General features: G+C 43.1%; 2 protein-coding genes across 6 annotated transcripts in view; both read right to left on the minus strand.

Moving 5' to 3' along the window:
• Positions 1–15,896, minus strand: part of gab1 (GRB2-associated binding protein 1) — a 74,731-nt gene extending 58,835 nt beyond the window's left edge. The window contains exons 1-2 of one of the 5 annotated variants that reach the window (XM_079500078.1): positions 15,338–15,896; positions 15,037–15,131 (exon numbers count right to left, since the gene is read on the minus strand). In XM_079500078.1, coding sequence (XP_079356204.1) covers positions 15,037–15,108 — 72 coding nt within the window. In that variant the 5' untranslated portion in view covers positions 15,109–15,131; positions 15,338–15,896. Of the gene's footprint in view, positions 1–15,036; positions 15,165–15,271 lie in introns of all 5 variants that reach the window. The other 4 variants (XM_079500076.1, XM_079500079.1, XM_079500077.1 and 1 more) reach the window with 4 other exon arrangements.
• LOC306922093 (ATP-dependent RNA helicase SUPV3L1, mitochondrial-like) lies at positions 3,420–5,485 on the minus strand (the record flags this gene model as incomplete). Its single annotated transcript, XM_079499486.1, is given in 2 exon segments — positions 3,420–3,469; positions 3,472–5,485. Coding segments are annotated over 2 exon segments (2,064 nt in total).
• Positions 15,897–18,509: the final 2,613 nt, after the last annotated feature.

Below are 18,509 nucleotides of genomic sequence, written 5' to 3' on the forward strand. Positions count from 1 at the left end.
TACAAAGTTGTCCACCAGAAATAATATCTATGACCCCATAGGATCACAACCTATATGGACAACTCGGTCAATTTTGTTGCGAAAGTCCAATATTAGCCCCTACTTTATAATGGGGGGGGTGAATAGGGCAAAATTTTAAACTGAGAGTTTTTCCACAAAACTTCTCAGGTTGATCTATGATATGAATACGAAAGAATTTTATATTGCAAGTTTCCATGAAATCCAATATGGCCGCCACAATATTAGCACCAAGAAAATAGGTTTTGGCTCCAACTTCTGAACCAGATGAGCTAGAAATGCAAACTTGGTGTCTATTTCATGGTTTGACCATGAGAGACGTATTGGAATACCTATTTCTATTATTGGGTGTGTCTGGACCCTTATATCCCTCATATTTACAAGATGGTGGCTACCCGAAATAGTGCTTTACCATGATTTCTACCATGATTGTTGACTGTTTTGGCAAACACAAGCAATATTAATCCATTGGCTAAGATTCATGGCACAGAAGGAACATATTTTCTTGAGCTTGCATATTGTCAAAATGGCTGCAAACATGAAAAAGAAAAGAGACATTACATTTCCTGTCAGATCCTATTACCCAGGGGGGCAAACCACTCCTTTTTTGGATACCTGCATTTGCCATAACATCAAAGGTTGTCCACCAGAAATATCTATGACCCAATAGAATCACAGCCTATATGGACACACCGGTCAATTTCTTTGCTGGAAATCCAATATGGCCACCACAATATTAGCCCCCATTAGCCTATAATGCGGGTGAATAGGGCAACATTTTTAACTGAGGGATATTTCCACGAAACTTCCCAGGTTGATCAATGATATGAATTTGAATACCATAATGGTTTGTATTGGATGTTTCCATGATATCCAATATGGCCACCACAATACTAGCACCCAGAAAATAGGTTTGTCTCTAAATTCTGAACCAGATGAGCTATAAATACAAACTCATGGTTTCTAACCACGAGAGATATATAAATATTTTAGACATAATTTCCCTCTATTAAGTATTATTGTTCTGGGGTGTTTCTTTGCAGAAAGACATCCCTCTGGCTGTATTTTGGTTTTGTTCTACAGTTTCTGTTGGCATTTCCTCTGTTTATGTTGACAATCATCCCTGGCAGGGATCGCCAAGCCGGACATCCCTTCACTGAGTATGGATGGTCTCTCAGTGATGGTCCCCTGTCCATCTAGAGCCAGCCTGGCCTATGCCAGAACATCTGTTCATGTGCCAGGGACTGGAGACAAGATGCAGCAGGAGCTTCACTCAATTCCTGACTGGGGATGCATCACCATTATCTTGGACTCTGGCTGGCATCCTGTCATGAAAGGACGCGATGAGAGAGATCAATGTCCCTGGACAGCCAAACTTGCCAGGGATCTGCCACAGGCCCTCACGATTGTGTGAAAGGCCTCGGTGAGGTCGACAAACATAGAGACCCTAGACCATAGAGACTTTTCTTGCAGCTGGCAAATGGAAAAGGTCATGTTACAGGTACCTCTGCCTCCATGGAAACCACATTGGGATCCAGGGACAACATTCTCAGCATGGCTGATTAGCCGGTTGAGGATGATTCTTGCTAAGAACTTTCCTGTGATGTTCAGGACTCAGGAGGGCTATACCATGATGGTTATCACATTATGCCCTGTCCCCTTTCCTCTTGTAAACATGCACTATGGATGCGTCCTTAGTCTTGAGGGACTTCCCCCTCTTCCAGATTACCTGGTACAGGTGCCATGCCTCCATTCTTGTAGATGTCGGCGGGCAACCCATCACCTCCTGGTGCCTTTCCAGAAGTGCTTTCACTGTCTCTGCACTGGTGGGGGGGTCAGCCAGATCAGCTTTGATTGGCAGCTGGGGTATCGTGGCAATATCCTCTTCGGAAATTGAGGACTCTCTGTTTAAGACCTCACTGAAGTGCTCTTCCCAGTGTGCTAGGATGTCACTCTTGTCAGTGAGCAGGACACTTGTCAGAGGAGCGGACTGGAGTTGAGCCAGTGGTTTTGGGCCCATAAAGAGCACACAGAATGATGCAATTGTCTTGCTCATTGACATAGGCCAGGCTGGCTATGTAGATGGACAGGGGACTGCATTCCCGTCACTGAGAGACCATCCAGACTCAGTGAAGGAAGGGATGTACGGCTTGGCGATGCACGTCCCTGCCAGGGATGATTGTCAACATAAACAGAGGAAATGCCAACAAACATTAGAACAAAACCAAAATACAACCAGAGGGATGTCTTTCTGCAAAGAAACACCCAGAACAATAATATCTTTCGTGGTTAGAAACCATGAGTTTGTATTTCTAGCTCATCTGGTTCAGAATTTAGAGCAAACCTATTTTCTGGGTGCTAGTATTGTGGTGGCCATATTGGATATCATGGAAACTTCCAATACAAAAAATATGGTATTCATCAACCTGTGAAGTTTTGTGGAAATATCCCTCAGTTAAAAATGTTGCCCTATTCACCCGCATTATAGGCTAATGGGGGCTAATATTGTGGTGGGCATATTGGATTTCCAGCAAAGAAATTGGCTGGTGTGTACATATAGGTTGTGATTCTATTGGGTCATAGATATTTCTGGTGGACAACCTTTGATGTTATGGCAAATGCAGGTATCCAAAAAAGGAGTGGTTTGCCCCCCTGGGTAATAGGATCTGACAGGAAATGTAATGTCTCTTTTCTTTTTCATGTTTGCAGCCATTTTGACAATATGCAAGCTCAAGAAAATATGTTCCTTCTGTGCCATGAATCTTAGCCAATGGATTAATATTGCTTGTGTTTGCCAAAACAGTCAACAATCATGGTAGAAATCATGGTAAAGCACTATTTCGGGTAGCCACCATCTTGTAAATATGCACAATAAGGGTCCAGACACACCCAATAATGAAAATAGGTATTCCATTGAGTCTCTCATGGTCAGAAACCATGAAATAGACACCAAGTTTGCATTTCTAGCTCATCTGGTTCAGAAGTTAGAGCCAAAACCTATTTTTTTGGTGCTAATAATGTGGCGGCCATATTGTGGCGGCCATATTGGATTTCATGGAAACTTGCAATACAAAAGATGTTCGTATTCATATCATTGATCAACCTGAGAAGTTTCGTGGAAATATCTCTCAGTTTAAAATGTTGCCCTATTCACCCCCCATTATAACTAATAGGGGCTAATATTGGGGGCGGCCCTATTGGACTTTCGCAACAAAATTGACCGAGTTGTCCATATAGGTTGTGATCCTATGGGGTCATAGATATTATTTCTGGTGGACAACTTTGTATGTTATGACAAATGCAGGTTTCCTAAAAAAAGGGTGGTTTGCCCCCTGGGTATTAGTCTTGCAGGAGACAGTGGGGGCTGTAAACATGGCACTTGGACACAGGCCGGGGTCTGATCAACTGTGCCGTGTCTGTGCTGGCTCAGTGGCGGTCGCTTCAGTGGCTGGATGAGGCGCGTGATGTTAAGAACTCCCTGTTGGATGATGTCATCAAGTTCATGTTGGATGTCCCGAACAAAGGCGGTGTCCGGGAACATGTCCATGAAGCGATAGCTCAACCAGAGGTAAAGGTCTAGTACATCATGAACAGCCTCTAGGTGGACTAGGTCTTTGATGCTTTGGGGCGGAGACAGAGGCCAGCTGACATGTCGACAGACCCAGTCAAATGTCAAGGGCTCATCTCGACTGAACTGACGGGCGAACTTTAGGAAAGACGTGCATACAAAGGGCTGTTTCTTGTTGATCGGTGCGGTACAAAACACATAGCGTGACCTCAGATCGAGTGGGATATGCTGAATCTTGTCGGCCAGAAACTTGAAATCGTCAATGTTACACACAAAGTAGAGACCATCCACCTGAGAGAGGCTGACAAATATGTCTATAAGGTTGGAGAGTGTTGCATCAGGCAGATGATAGGCAAACATCTCTATTTGTTCAGCGGTGGGATGGAGACCTGCAGTCTCTATGGTGTCCACAGTGTGGCTGAGGATTTCCTTCAGGACAGGCAGATCCTCTTTGTGCATTGTTGTTACCTCTCCTTCTTTAAATATGGAGGAGAACCTGCCTGCGCGACCAGCGATCTGCAAAGCCTGTGACGTGCTGATTTTTTCCATATGCTTTTCTCCCTTCTCATTAACATTGGGCTTCAACAAACTGTTGAAGATGATGCGCTTTATACTCAGGTTGAGGCCCATGCCAATGGCATCTGTTGCAACCAGGATCTTGCACGGGTCATCAGGGTCATTGAACTTCTTGGCCTGGGACAGCTTGGTGCCTGGTGGTAGGCTTCCATAGATTACAGCACATTCTAGTCCTCTGACCTCTATCTGTCTGCTGATTGAATAGATGTCATTTTTACTGAAGCAGACGATACAGTCTCCTGGTCTGAGGTTGTCCAGTGATTCCACAGCATGGTCCAAGATTGATAATGGAGTTAAACGCTTGTAGGTATTAACCTCCATCTCCTCCCCTGTGGCGAACATCAGCTCTCTGACCATGTTAATGGCAGCAGGTTCCCCGCACACATGGATCTCCTCTGCACACAAACCCAACAGTGCTCTCGTCCAGGCCCAGCCTCTGGAGGGGTCCCTGATCATCTGAATCTCATCGATTACAGCCACCTCATATGGCATGGTGACGCTACACATCTCAATCGTGCACGCCACATGCTCAGCTGCTCTGCCTTCCGGGTCAACACATGTCCTGTCCTCTCCAGTCACCAAGTCACAAGGCACGCCCGCCTTGTTGCTCTTCTGGAAGATCTCATGAGCCAGTAGTTTTAGTGGGCCACAGTAGACCCCACTCTTAGCAGCCAGGTAACGTTGAATGGCATGGTAGGTTTTGCCACTGTTCGTGGGACCAGCGTGGAAAATCACTTTTCTCTGGATGGCACGGGTCTCTGGGTACCAGTTGGCGGGAACTCTTAGGTCCGACATTTTTCTCAGGTCATCGATGCAATCCAACATGGGGAAGATCTGTTTGGCGTGACGCATGAAATATGGATATATGTCATCTATGTGACCCGCTCCGCAGTAGATATCGTTCAGAATTATGTGTAGCTCAGCGGGGAGCAACGTCATCTCCAAAACGTACTTCCTGAAACTGATGAAAGCCTGGTGGAACAGACGAGCGTCGAGACCCTGGTCTGATGCCAGCTCCTGCGTCTTTTTCCTCTTGTAGAACCGGTTCAGGATTTTCAGTAGTTCACTTTTGTCCAGAGGTTGCGTCAACTCGGCCCCCACGCCGCCATCCGCCAAGGCTTCCATCTTGATGGGGAGTGGGATGAAAAGTGATGTATTGAGGGGTCTCTGAGACGAGTTGTTGTTGGATGAAATATGACGGCTGGAAGCTGAACCCATGGACACAACTGACAGCTGTTTGAACAACGCCATGGACAGTCGGCTCTCCACTCTGCCTCGAGTCAACGCATTTATTCTGTGTGGGACGCGAGAGAACACATACATGGCATGCATGCACCGGTTTACTGACATCTTGGTCTGTGCTGTGGATAATGGCTGTATTGCTGATTAGATTAGGACCCACCGCAGCGGTGTCCGGTTAGAACTTAAACCAGGAAGCCGACCCTTGTTATATATTCTCCGACTATGCCTGTCACGATGACTAAGCCAGTTAGATCTATCCATATATGGTTCTACCACATCTATCTGATATCAGCACTAGGTCGGCTCGGGCCAAATATAGGGATTGACATGACATGTCATAATGTCATATAGCCCAATGTCCTAGTCGGATATCCCCATATATGGGGACTAAATATCCAATGAGCAACTACTCAGATCCAACAACATGACTGGAAGCAAGAGTCTTCGTTACAGTCCCCATGCCATTCATTTGGTCTTACTGTATTTAACTGGAGAACTGCAGAGGGCGGTCAGTCAACATTTCACCATCTCTCTCCAAGGCTAGAGACGGACTGATGTGGACACACTGATGTGGCCAAATTTGGAGTCACACGTCATAGATATATCATAGATGACTGACGTCATGTGTGCTACACAGCAATTATATAAAGATTTGTAGATACAGTTCCTTTTATAGTGAATTGTCCACTTTGTCAAATGTGTTAAAAGGAATCTGATCAAGATGGGGACAGTGCCATAGAGTAAGACAGAGTTACCACATTGAGGGGGAAGAAAACAGCGCAGGCATGTGGTTCATGTAACTCGTTTGTCACTGTAAAGCCCATAGACCTTTGTCACTATTCGCAAATAGAATACAATTATTGGACTGGCCCCATGAAGTGACCAGAGTTATCGTAACTCTATCTTACTCTATGGCTTTGGTTGGGGACAGGGAGAACTCCTATTCTTTTACTCGACATGCCGCACACATGCAATTTTGAGAGTGAAATAAAACTAGCGTTCCCCCTTTCTCCGGCACATCCAATCAAGCACTAACCGCATTCTGATGGAACCTTCAAGATGTCAGTGTTTGTCAGAATGCTTGTTGCTTTTTTATCCACATTGTGCAGTCTATAAGCTGAAAGATGAGTAGATTTCCTACCTACCCCACTGGGATAATATTTACAGGTAGGACCAATGGACAGCACCTAACAAAGGACCCTACAGTATTTCTATTGTTATTATATTGGTCATCTTTCGTTCTTTTTCTCCCAATTTTCTCATGTCGAGGAGTCAAAACCCAATAATCCCACTCTCTTATAGCCTATAGCCTATGTATAAAATAGCAATTTTAAAACAAAACAATTGTAGTGATTTAAATGTCTGAGTAGTGTGTGTAGACTCGCAGTGTTTCCCAACCTTTTTTGTCCCAGGGCACACTTTTCATAGCCTAAAAATCTTGGGGCACACCTAGATATACGGGGGGTGTGCATGTGTGTGTGTATATATATATACTATATATATATACACACACACTATATATATATATATATATATATATATATATAGTAAACCGTCTTTGATACCAAACACATTATACTTTTGACAGAGTAAAACTTCTTTGAACCCAATATACTTTTAAAAACACACATGACAGCACTCATCAAATAACTCAATATACAAAATATAGCACACACATGTTCAATTTGTCAATGCAAAGTAAATACTTCTAAATAAAAAAAATATTTTGCCACAATACAATGGTCTTAAACATGAGCAACCACTCAGTTCACACGGGTGTGATTTTTTTTTTACATTTTGGGGAAAAAATTGCTCTTTGCAATGTGAAATGCCACCGAATTTAAGGATGAATCCTTTTCCTTGTCTTTATTATGAGCCAACTTGTGAAAGCTACATGCTTTTATTGTGAAGGGTCTCAGTTCTTACAGCCTGCAATCTCACAGCCTCACAGCCACAGCCTACAAGCTCACAACGCGTTGCGTCCGCAACGCGTTGTGAGCTTGTAGATCAACTATTTTCAGCATGGAACACGTGTACGACGAAGAATAAATCAGGCATCACTGCGCAAAAATAACAAGCAATTGGAATCTATTTTCCGTGGCACATTATAAACAAGTTTACTTTACCTCCTCAGTGTTTGGGTCGGGACATGTAGGACTGTATGTGTCTGCTGTCTGCGTGCATATGCGCGCTGCGCGCTCCAGTGAAATTGTGCGGATTGAGAAAGATTAGTTAATTTGTGTTGGATAAGGGCTTATTGGTGGGTTTTCCGCTAGATATTAATAAGGAGTGATTAGGGTGTGTTTTAGCGGGGGTTTCGCCTGGAAGGCTCACTCACTTTTGAACGAAGTTGAACGTGAGAAAGTGACGTTCACACACGCCAGAAATGAACGCGTTCACAATGACGTTCATCAGGCAGAAATACAGTACGTTCAGTTCACGTTCAGCCGAAATAGGAACGCGTTCGTGAACTATCGTTCTTTGAACGCGTTCCGGTACATCACTGCCCATTTATACAGTAAAGTTGCCAGGCGAGTACAGGTGATTAACATTCCTATGGCCGATGGTCGTCAGAGTCTATTGTTTCGTTGTTGTCGCACGAATCCTGCAGCTCAGTAGCTATTGCTTTCGGGGGAGGGTTAGTGTTATTTTCGGTCAAATCAGGCGGCACACCTGGACACATCAAACGGCACAGTAAAGTGCCGCGGCACACAGGTTGGGAAACACTGAGTTAGACAACCAGAAGGCTGTGTTCCCTGGACTGCAATTGCATATCCAGGGTTACAGGGTAACACCTTTGGTTAGGCTCTGAAGGGTCCGATTATTGCGTGACACAACAGCCATGATAGTGTGTCTGGGACTTTTACGTGAACTATCAAATTAAAAAACAAACTGGTACAAGGGTAGATAGCCATTGTAGTAGGACAGATATGAATATTTCATGACTTTTTGTTTGTAATGGCCATTTAATAATTAATGCTTAATGCAATCCATTTTCGGACTGAGGAGGCCTCACTCAACAGCAGTCACACCAACATGCAACACTGTTGTTGTTGGTGGTATAGTCATAGGCCATGGGCCAGTATCAGGGTAGTTTTCTGCATTAGCCTAAGAGGCTAATGCTACACAAGCAATCCTCTGTTGCATTCTGTTCTGGCCACTTATTTGTTTTCTCCTGCAGCATGAAGGCAGGGAGGGGAGCGGGGTGTATTTAAGAGAAAGTGCGCATTTGTTCTCTGTTCCGCTTACTAAGCAGATTTAATGAATCCTCGACTTAATGAAAAAAACAAAGGCCACGGCTTTGTTTTCGTTCAACCCGACTCAGTCACAATTGCTAGTTAGCTGCTTATTTCCTTTCAGTCGGTTTGCAAACCGAGATGTGTTTATGCAATTAAGGCTTGAGCAGGCACGGTTAGGCCTGTGAGAGCACTGTGGGGTTGGATGTTGTGTGTACAGCAAATTGTTTAAGTCAGGCGACTGGGATACTCCGTCTGGGGACGGGTTCTTACAGCTCAGGAGACTAACCAGCAGGCGATATGTCCTCAGCCTCTCTTCACAGCCATCATAAGTAGACCTTCAGAGTTCAGCATTTTCCTTCTTCCTGTCAACCAACATACCCCTGAAGGGCCAGTATCAGATTGAAAAAAAGAAGAAAATAAATCCTCCAAGCCGAGACCAGCTGGTCTGATCTGCTGGACTGTAAAAAGGCAGGCTAGCCCTGGTGATCACAAAGACTGTAAGACTTAAATCTGTGTCTCTGTAGCAATGATTTATGACAACAAAATAAGCAATTCCACCGATTATCACCATACACATTTCTCCTCTCCTCCGATGTGCAGTCTTTCATATCATCATGTCATGTGACAATTTATTGTCTCTTCCCCTTCCTCTTCCCCTTAATTTCTCAGGGTGTCTTGGATGACACGCTACAGAAGTCAGTAAAAAAGCCAGTAAGGAGAAATGAAAGAGGAAGGAGAGAGAAATATGGAAAATGCAATGTCAATGAAATGAAATGGAAACCCACAGGTTACATTTTTGACAACATCTGGTTGGGAAACTCCCACCAAGATATGTTTACTCCATCCAAGTAAAGACAACTTTGGTTGTATGATAATGGCCCCAAAAATGCTGCAAGTCTTCTGTTGTTCTGGATATTGCTCATGGATATAACAACTATATTGATAACAGTAGACCCCCTTGAGTGATATATGGCGTTTTGATTCAGAAATAAACTATTGGTACTACTTTAGCATAGACATCGGCATCGCCCACATATTGTTCATTGAGGTCCTACAGAACAGGCCTGAAAAAAGTGCAGAGTTTGCACATCAATATGTTTGGGGGTTAGCTCAGAACACAGGGCCACTAAACAGCTTTCACCTTTGAACTCCACCAATCAGTAGCTAATCCTTCAAGACAAACTTTGCCCTCAGCGGTGTGCAGGGCGAGGACATCCTCTGGCGATGTAGATCCTAATGCGTACTAGGACTGGAGCTGAAGAGTTGACTGTTGCTATTGGTTGCATGGTGGGACATGGGGACACCAATTCAAATTTTGATTAGCAGACTGGTAGTTCATTTTATTGAGAGAGGAGATCCGCCCACCATTTAAGCATAAAAGCTCCCAAAATAATTTATTGACAGAGCGGACAATATGTTTCGGCCTCAAGGCCCTTCATCAGGTATACTGAAACAGCGCGTTTCAGTGCTGGCATAAGTGGCATATATAGAACAACGTCAAGTGGTGTTGCTCACGTCAGTTTGTGAGTGGAGCAACCTGGGACTCGCTCCGCCCTAAATTAGGGTTGAAATTGACGGTTGATGATCACCTGGTATGTGTCACAATCAGTCAAATATTCATAAAATATTCAAGACACTCATAAATGTCTTCATTTTATTGTATCATCATAACAGGTATTTACCTGATGAAGGTCTAGAGTAGAATCTAAAGACCTTTGTCACTTTTTATACATAGGTGTGAAATGAACATGAAGTACTGTAGCAGTGATGTGTGCCACTGTGACAATCATGGTCAAAACAACAACCAAACTACCGTTATCCTACCGCTGTGAAATATGACATGACATCTGGGTCATCTGACAGCATGGCCGCATGGCCTGCCGCTGCGTGGCTATTCCTCAGTCACATGCCCTCCTGAGAAGGATCAAATGAGCTCACCTCTTCCCACAGAGACAACCATGTGATGGCCACCATGGCCCCCACACAGCCGCTATTGCATAAACACACATTCTGCACATGCACACGCGTCACGTGCACACACAATCGTGATGATCACAATAAGTGTCACACCCAAATGGAGGCATTGTGAGCGTGTGCACACACACACACACACACACACACACGCGCAAACAAAAATATAAAAATGCAATGTGCACTGTTAGCAAGACAAACAAGACAAAAATAAATAAAGCGTTCAGCCAGTGTACAGGTTGTTTCTCTAGGTCAGTTGATCTCTCTGTGTTGTCTCTCAAAGTCAATTGATCTCTCTGTTCTCTCCCTGGTCAGATGCCTACTAGCCCATGTGAGAACACAGACACTAAGTTTTGGAACCTTGTCATATGCTGGTGCACACAACATCAACACATTAAGAAAGATTGTTAGCAAAATGTTCAGGAGAAACCATCACTATAGACTGGGTATGCGCATGCATAAAGTGAATGGGAAATCGAGTGGCAAAGTTAATTTAATGTCGTTTAACATCATTTAATGCAATCAGATTTACTTTTCTGCTTGGATGTATGGGCTATCAAAGCCAGAAAAGTAGTTTTTTGCCACTCAGTAGGCATTCCCGTATAACTTCCGGGTATGATGATGATGTCACGCGCATATACCCTCTATATGTGGTGCACTGACAGATTCATATATTGTCGTTATTGCATACAATACCAGTGGCGTTTAGGCCCATTGCCCAATATTGTCTCCCTGCTTCAGTTGCCATCTTATCGGCTGAGGAGTTTTGATTAGGGAAAGGACTGGATTTTGTTTATACTGTCCATCCGTCACCGTTCTGTTTTCTTCTATCCTGACACCCATGCAAATCTGAAGCTTAATGATTCTGCAACACTGTCAACGTTATCATTGTTATTCTGTCTGTGAGTACCATTTGCTTGTTAGCATTTGGTGTTCACCCCAACAGAAGGGCTGCTTCACATGACAATCAGAGGAAGAGCAAAGATACTATCAGAGGCATGATAATCCAACATTGATAGTCTTTCAAGTTTCAACGTAATGAAGCTTCCTGTAATTGTTTCATGCAGTAAAACATAAGAAAGGACATCGTATCCATAAAGTAAAGCTCACATTTGATTGGTTACACAGAGCAGATAAAGGGCTCTTTGGTGCTGGCTTATACAAAGACAAATATTTGCGGTTGCACTGGTACTACTAACAAATTTAATTTCCAGGTCACACAGCTCAATTTCATGTCTAGATTGTGACCAAGAATAGTTTGCATTTTAGAGGCCTGATCATACAGCACACGTAGCAGGACACATAAAGAACAAATGTCTCAAGGGGTGGGAGGAGAAGAGCTGTCCTAAAAACTGTGTGAGAGAGAGAATTGGGGCAAAGGGTGTTTCACAGAAACATCAGAACATCAACAGTCTGCTCTCAAAGGGACAAAGAGGTAATTTATGCCAGAATGGATGCAATGAACTTCTCACAAATGCACACATATTGTTGAGTCCTAATGCATCAAGGATAGTAGCTTCTTGATTTTCAAGTAACTATTGCACATTACACAGCTTGGTTGAATGCTTGATTCTGATTGGTCAATCACTGAATTCATCAGTCTGTTATTGTTGATAATGACAGCTGAACTCAATAACAGACCGCTGTCTAATCAAAGGCTCAGAGAACCTGGCTCAACCACCAAGCATCTACGTTGCTGCTTGCTTTAGTGCCGTATCCAACATGGCAGCCATGTGAACAAACACACACGTCATTTACAGCTAAACATTGCTCTCAAGAATGTTTTTGAAAACATTTGAAGCGAGAAATAGACAATGTAGTAACCAAATATTGATTCTACTTCATCAACACTTCTCATTGTTTTCCGAGAGTTGCACTGGACCCTTGGCATTAAATAATGGAACACTACTGTAAGCAAAAAAAATCCTTTGTTTTGTTATTTTTTGGTCAATTTATTATAATTTCTTTATTAAGTAGCCATGTAGTGGGATAATCAATCTGGGGAGCGGTCATTATTGAGAAATAAACCCAGGCAGGGTGATTAGACCATGATGCAATAGGACATTACACAGCTGTAGACTAGTTATGACTATCAGGGTTTAAGTTGACTATTACCGTATCAAATTATAGCTTGCTCTGCTAGCAAGCAAAAAAATAGAAGGAAGAGGAAGGAAAGGAAAATAGACCAGTTGAGGTTTTTCACATCCTCATCCAGGGTCCGACATTACAATTCACCTCTTCAATATCAATTGGCAGTTACTTCAGTCCCACCAATCAGCATGGGCCAGTAGACTGCAGAGATAACTGACACAATCAAGTATAAATGCTCAAGGGAAATGCTGAACTTACCAGCTTGTTGTTGCCAAATCAGGAATTCAGAAACCAAAAATGTGTCCCAAAGAATAAGATGGCAGTGATGCTATCTGACCATGGCAGCTTGTTTAATATAATTTAAACGTGCTGCACATTGCTATATGGCATGTAAAATATGTTTCATTTTTCCTACCGCCACTTCAAATCAATATTGTCTCCAGTTCATATAGGATGCTTTTAAATGTAGGCTAATGTTGACTACACCTGGATTAAGGTGGATTCCTACAGGCTGATCTGCACTAGACTTATCCCCTTACCCCGAATCGTGTGTTTCTATATCAGAAACCGATACGGTGAGATACGGTGAGATACGGTGACATTGCTACATGGTATCATCATTTCTCCACCATCAACTCTGCCATCGAACTTGCTGAGTATCAATGTGACCTCTGCCAAACCTCTAGGTTCAGATGAGAAACCTTTTGCCACAATGTAATGTTATAGTAATTTACTACTTAACATTGCACTGTGGGAAAGGCAAATACTTGTAACTAAGTATGTAAAATACATACAGTGTAAGGAATAGGAGTTGGCACACAACAGTTATGTATCCAGTATTATATGTGTTGTTAGACATTCACCAACAACAACAATAAAATCCATACATTCTGTTCAAAGTTTTGTGCGGACATCTATTCCACATTTACCACACAGTGGTAAAGCACTGAGGACTCTGCTGAATGGTCAGTGCTGTGAGTGATAATGGGCCAAAACAAAAGCATATACTAAAAACACAGGGAGAAAAGTTCATCTCATCGGTCATAATGTAGACACTGTAAAATGAGACTTTGACTGCCATATTGTCATATGATATCACAGAGCAGGCCATTATCAGCAGGAGAACAGAAAATCCCCCGACGATGCCTGGTTTCTGGAGGCTGGATTTCACTTTCATTGCAAGTTCTGTGGAACTGTGGTTCTATGAAAACATACCAACATGCAGGCTGTCTGCTTCCTAATGCATCGCAATAACCGAGATGCCCGATAAACCACAGGAAAGGCCTTCATGATCAGCTGATAATATACACCACCACCACAGTCCCCACCAAATTCATTTCAGTTTTCTTGTCAGCTATCCAGGGTGCTTTGAGGATTATGAGCTTGGTCAGTTAACATAAAATATTATCGGAGGCACAAGTTAACACAGGTAGGGCCTAATATATCAGGGATGGGGGCACAGAGACAACAATTACATGTATTGCTAGTGAGACAAAGTTGAGTTCAAGCTGCAAATGATCCAGTACTGTCCTCAGTAATTATGTTCCTGTTAATAGTGTGTGTACTACTTGTGTGTGAACTGTGTGTTATGCCTATGCTGTGTTGTGTTTAATATTGTGTACAACTAGTGTACAACAACACACACTGACACTAGTGAACTGTGAGTGCTATCTACCATATGCTGTGGGATTCTGCAATGACAGCGAGTTGCACACAAGTGCATCGTTTGCCCTTTTCTTTGAGGCAATTTGAGGAAATATTTGAGAACGTCCTTCCTTTTGATGTAAAACGCCATTAGGGCTGTTTTGAGGAATGGTTTGGGTTAGGTTAAGTGGTTTGCTACCACTTGCTGCTTTGACTCAGCAGAGGCGTGCGTGCGTGCTGTGCATGACCATAGACCATGACTAGACAAGCTGGGTTATTACTATTAGCTTCTCGGCTGAGGAATGCAAAGTAAGTCGACCACCACTACCAGATCACTTGACGAACGCATTCAAAATCCATCAACTCACTAGCTAGTAGTAGTAGCTACATAGGAGTTGGTATTGTTGTGGGGTGTTTTAAGTAGTCTATGCGGACAGACAAGGTGAACAAACATCTAAGCATACACAACAGACAAACTAATAATAACAAAACTCCATCTTTAACAATTATGCCAAATGTATTTGTTTTGGCACAACAATACGAGGCCTACGTAATCGCTGCAAACTCTGCACCTAGTTTCGTGTCTTTGAACAGGCTGACTTTAAAGAGCGTCTACTTATTTCTGTAAACACGCGTAGCTGCTGTTATTAAAAAGTAACAAATACTACATAATAAAGGTGCACTTACGTAACGTCTCAACTTTTTTTCAGGAGGCGACTTTCTCAGCCACCCCGAGCACACCACATCTCCCCCACTCATATCGGCTGCCTTCTTCTGCCGTCCTTTGGAGTAGAAGAGGGGATTTGTATTTGGACCTGCAAAACGTCAACAGGCCTCTCAAGTCTCAAACATTGACGTAAAGACACAAAAGTTACAATGTTGCATTTAGCACGTATTTTCTGTTAGTAGTAGCAGTAAATACCGTCCTTCCTCGAAAGTCGAGGCTAACGCGCACTCGCGCAGTAGTAGTCCTCTGAAATGCACTGACCAGATTTCCCCAGGACTTCTGATCAAGTCAAGTGTGAATATATCCGAAAGGTTGAAGAAGTGATTGTAAAAACATCCGTTCTTGTTGCCCTTGTTTTCCTTATCCGAGTAAGATCGCTGTGGCAAAACGCAGACAGAAGTGAAACTCGCCAAGTTTATGATTATATGGAACGACGGCTTTATGCAATTCCCGTCAAAGTGAAGCGACTCCCTTTCTGCGGAATTTGACGACCAGTGTTGCGATGCATATTTGTATCTCCCAAAATTCCAACATAATAATGTTTTCCAACCAAATAATAGGGTCGTTTCGCACTCTTCTCCCCAGCAGCTTACTCCAGGGTTCCTTTAATTGTGATTGACAGGGTAGCTTCGTCTTTCCCTGAACTCACCCTCCTTCAGAACACAGAGGGAGAGGCAGCGTGCAGGAAAACCCTAACGTTTAACCATGGGACATGTAGTCCCAGGCCAGCAGCCAGATTGTTTAACGTTTATTGTCCCAAAATAAAAATAAACGGCTGTCGGCACGTTTGAAAAAATATATATATGACAGGCCATGTAAAACAGAGTTACACATATCTGACACGATTTAATAAAACGGAATAGCGACAGAGCCTGGTCCAAAGAAAAGACAAAGAAAGGACCCGCCTCTATATTGACCGGGAGGTCCCACCAAATCGTGTACTGTAAACTACACTATCCATAATGCGTGTGCAGTGTAGTAGCTACAGTTCTGCTGGACATGCTTTACCCCCCGGTTTGTAACAGCACTGCTGTTCCAAACAATTAAAACTACATTGTATTTTTTTATTATTTATCTGTCTTTCATTGTCTTATCAATTAAAGTGCAGAATATCCTATGTTATTACTAGTGGTCCAGGAGACCAACTTGAATAGTGGATTAAGTGGAATTGGGGTTTGTTTGATGATTGAATACTTTCTTTGCAGTTTGCAAAAAACAAACAAACAAACAAACAAAAAAGGGTTCAATACAAAAGGTCTGCTATTCTAAACCCACAAAAGTGTCTTATTTCTATTGGGGTCCTAACTCCTAACTCAATTCATAGAGATATACAAATGACATAGGCCTACAACACTATGCAAAAAAAATATCTAAATGGTTAGAAATCAAAAAGAAAAATATATAGGCCTACAGTAAACAGTTCGGGGGGGGGGGGGGGGGCTAGCCACTTGGAAGTGAGGACAGGTGACTGCATGGTGAGAGGTTCCAAAAACAGAGCAAAACAGCTGAGAAACTAGACATTTTCTGCCATGGACCATTTGGCAGAATGGGAATTCCCGTGGGGGTATTGAGGTAGCTAGCCTATCTGAGGAATGTGATTGGAATGCTATTGTAATGGTAAATGTGACCCTTAAAGAATGCTGCTGCCTTTCAATGACTTGTGACTTTACCAGTATTGTTAAGTGAACTGGTCTTTTTCAGCAAGTAAAAAAATACAAAGAGAAAGTAACTGAACCATTATGGGTTCAGTAGGCCAGTGCATGGTTCCCAAAGGGGTTCCAATCCACAACAAACAAAAACATATTTCAGCACCATTTTAACTGTATTGTATACTTACGACTATTAAAAAAAAGAAAATATAGACCTACTTTAAATATTGCTTTGATGCCAATAGCCTACGTTTGTATACTTTTACTATTTGTACATTTTTGAATGCTGGAGAGTAATTTTATATTAGCCTATGCATTGCAATCACTGCATTTACTTAAGTAAAAAACGGAGTACTTCTTTCACCATGCACTGTCAAGTGTCATAGCATCAACAATAATAGTGAAACAGGAGAGGTAGGCTACTGTGGTAAATAAAGTGCTAAGAGTCAAGAACCACTTGACGTAAATATTACTCAAGTAGCCTGCCTAACTACTGTAAAATTACTTTATAGGCAGAAAAGTATAAAGTAGCACGTTTAAGAATATTATGTGGTGTATGGTCATGTTGAAAGGGCCATTGTGGCGTCCTGACTGTAAGCCTTCCACCAACCTAGTTTTGCATATATAATAACCTTGGTTTTTAGATTAGGTGAAATATTGGAGAGTAAAGCTGTCTCAGCTGTATCAACAACAGTAAAGAGTACACCCCTGTGTTTGTATAACTACCTGGATATGGGAAACAGGACTAGGCTTGGTTTGACTTGGTCCTGACCGTGCTTGCTGGGAAGAAATTCAAATGTGTGTGTGTGTGTGTGTGTTTAAATCATCTTCACAGTATCACCATCAATACAATTATTACATCAACATAAGGAAACTGTTATAGATAGATAGAAGATAGATAGATAGATAGACAGACAGACTGCTGGGCGAGCGCTGGCGCTTTGGCATGGGGGGTCAGATCAACATATCCACCTGGGTGACAGCAGACTGCTGGGAGAGCGCTGCGCTTTGGCATGGGGGGTCAGATCAACATATGGAATGTCAGAACAGGTCAGCTCCAGAGGGTGGCAGCAGGGGGCAGTGTCGTGAGTGTACAGGGTTTGATGAGCGCCCAGTTAGGGCCGGGCCTTCATTTTCGGACCTGTTGAGAACTCTAGTTTTCGCCGGCTTCCAGCAGGCCCGTGACGCCCGTCTAGTTTAAATCCGTCAAAAAGGAGACATCGAATAAAAAGGATGGATGGGGACGGATCAACATATGGAATGTCAGAATAGGTCAGCTCCATATATGGAGAATCGATCTACGGGTTCGAGGTCAGATGTATGTAATATTGATGACATCAGGGATCTCCATTCCTGATGTCACAAGACTGACGGGAAATGCACAATTTCATAGTAAATGCGACCTGTGGTCGCAAAAAAACAAAACAGTATAAAGATTACTTAACATCCAATCTGGGAACCCATTGCCAAAACAAAGGAAAAACAGCACCCTCTTTCAGAGTCAACAGTCTGTCTCAAGAGTCTACCGGAACTGGTCTGGGTGGGAGAGAGAAGGGGAATGACACGCGGCAAGGGCCGTCGGGCTCGGGGGTCGAGCCTGCGGCACGCCGACTGGCTGGTTTGGCAGCCTAGGTGCCCAGACGGTTGAGCTAACCGTCCGGGCCCCAGACAACATTTTGATGCCAATCAAATGAGTTAAAAGGCTCAGCAGTGACTGTACTGCCATCGCTTCCTGAATAGGACCCCGCCAGCCCGCCTCCTCAGGCGGATCTAGCTCAGAGGGC

This window comes from Electrona antarctica (assembly GCF_951216825.1).
Source record: "Electrona antarctica genome assembly, chromosome: 4".
Lineage (NCBI taxonomy): Eukaryota > Metazoa > Chordata > Actinopteri > Myctophiformes > Myctophidae > Electrona > Electrona antarctica.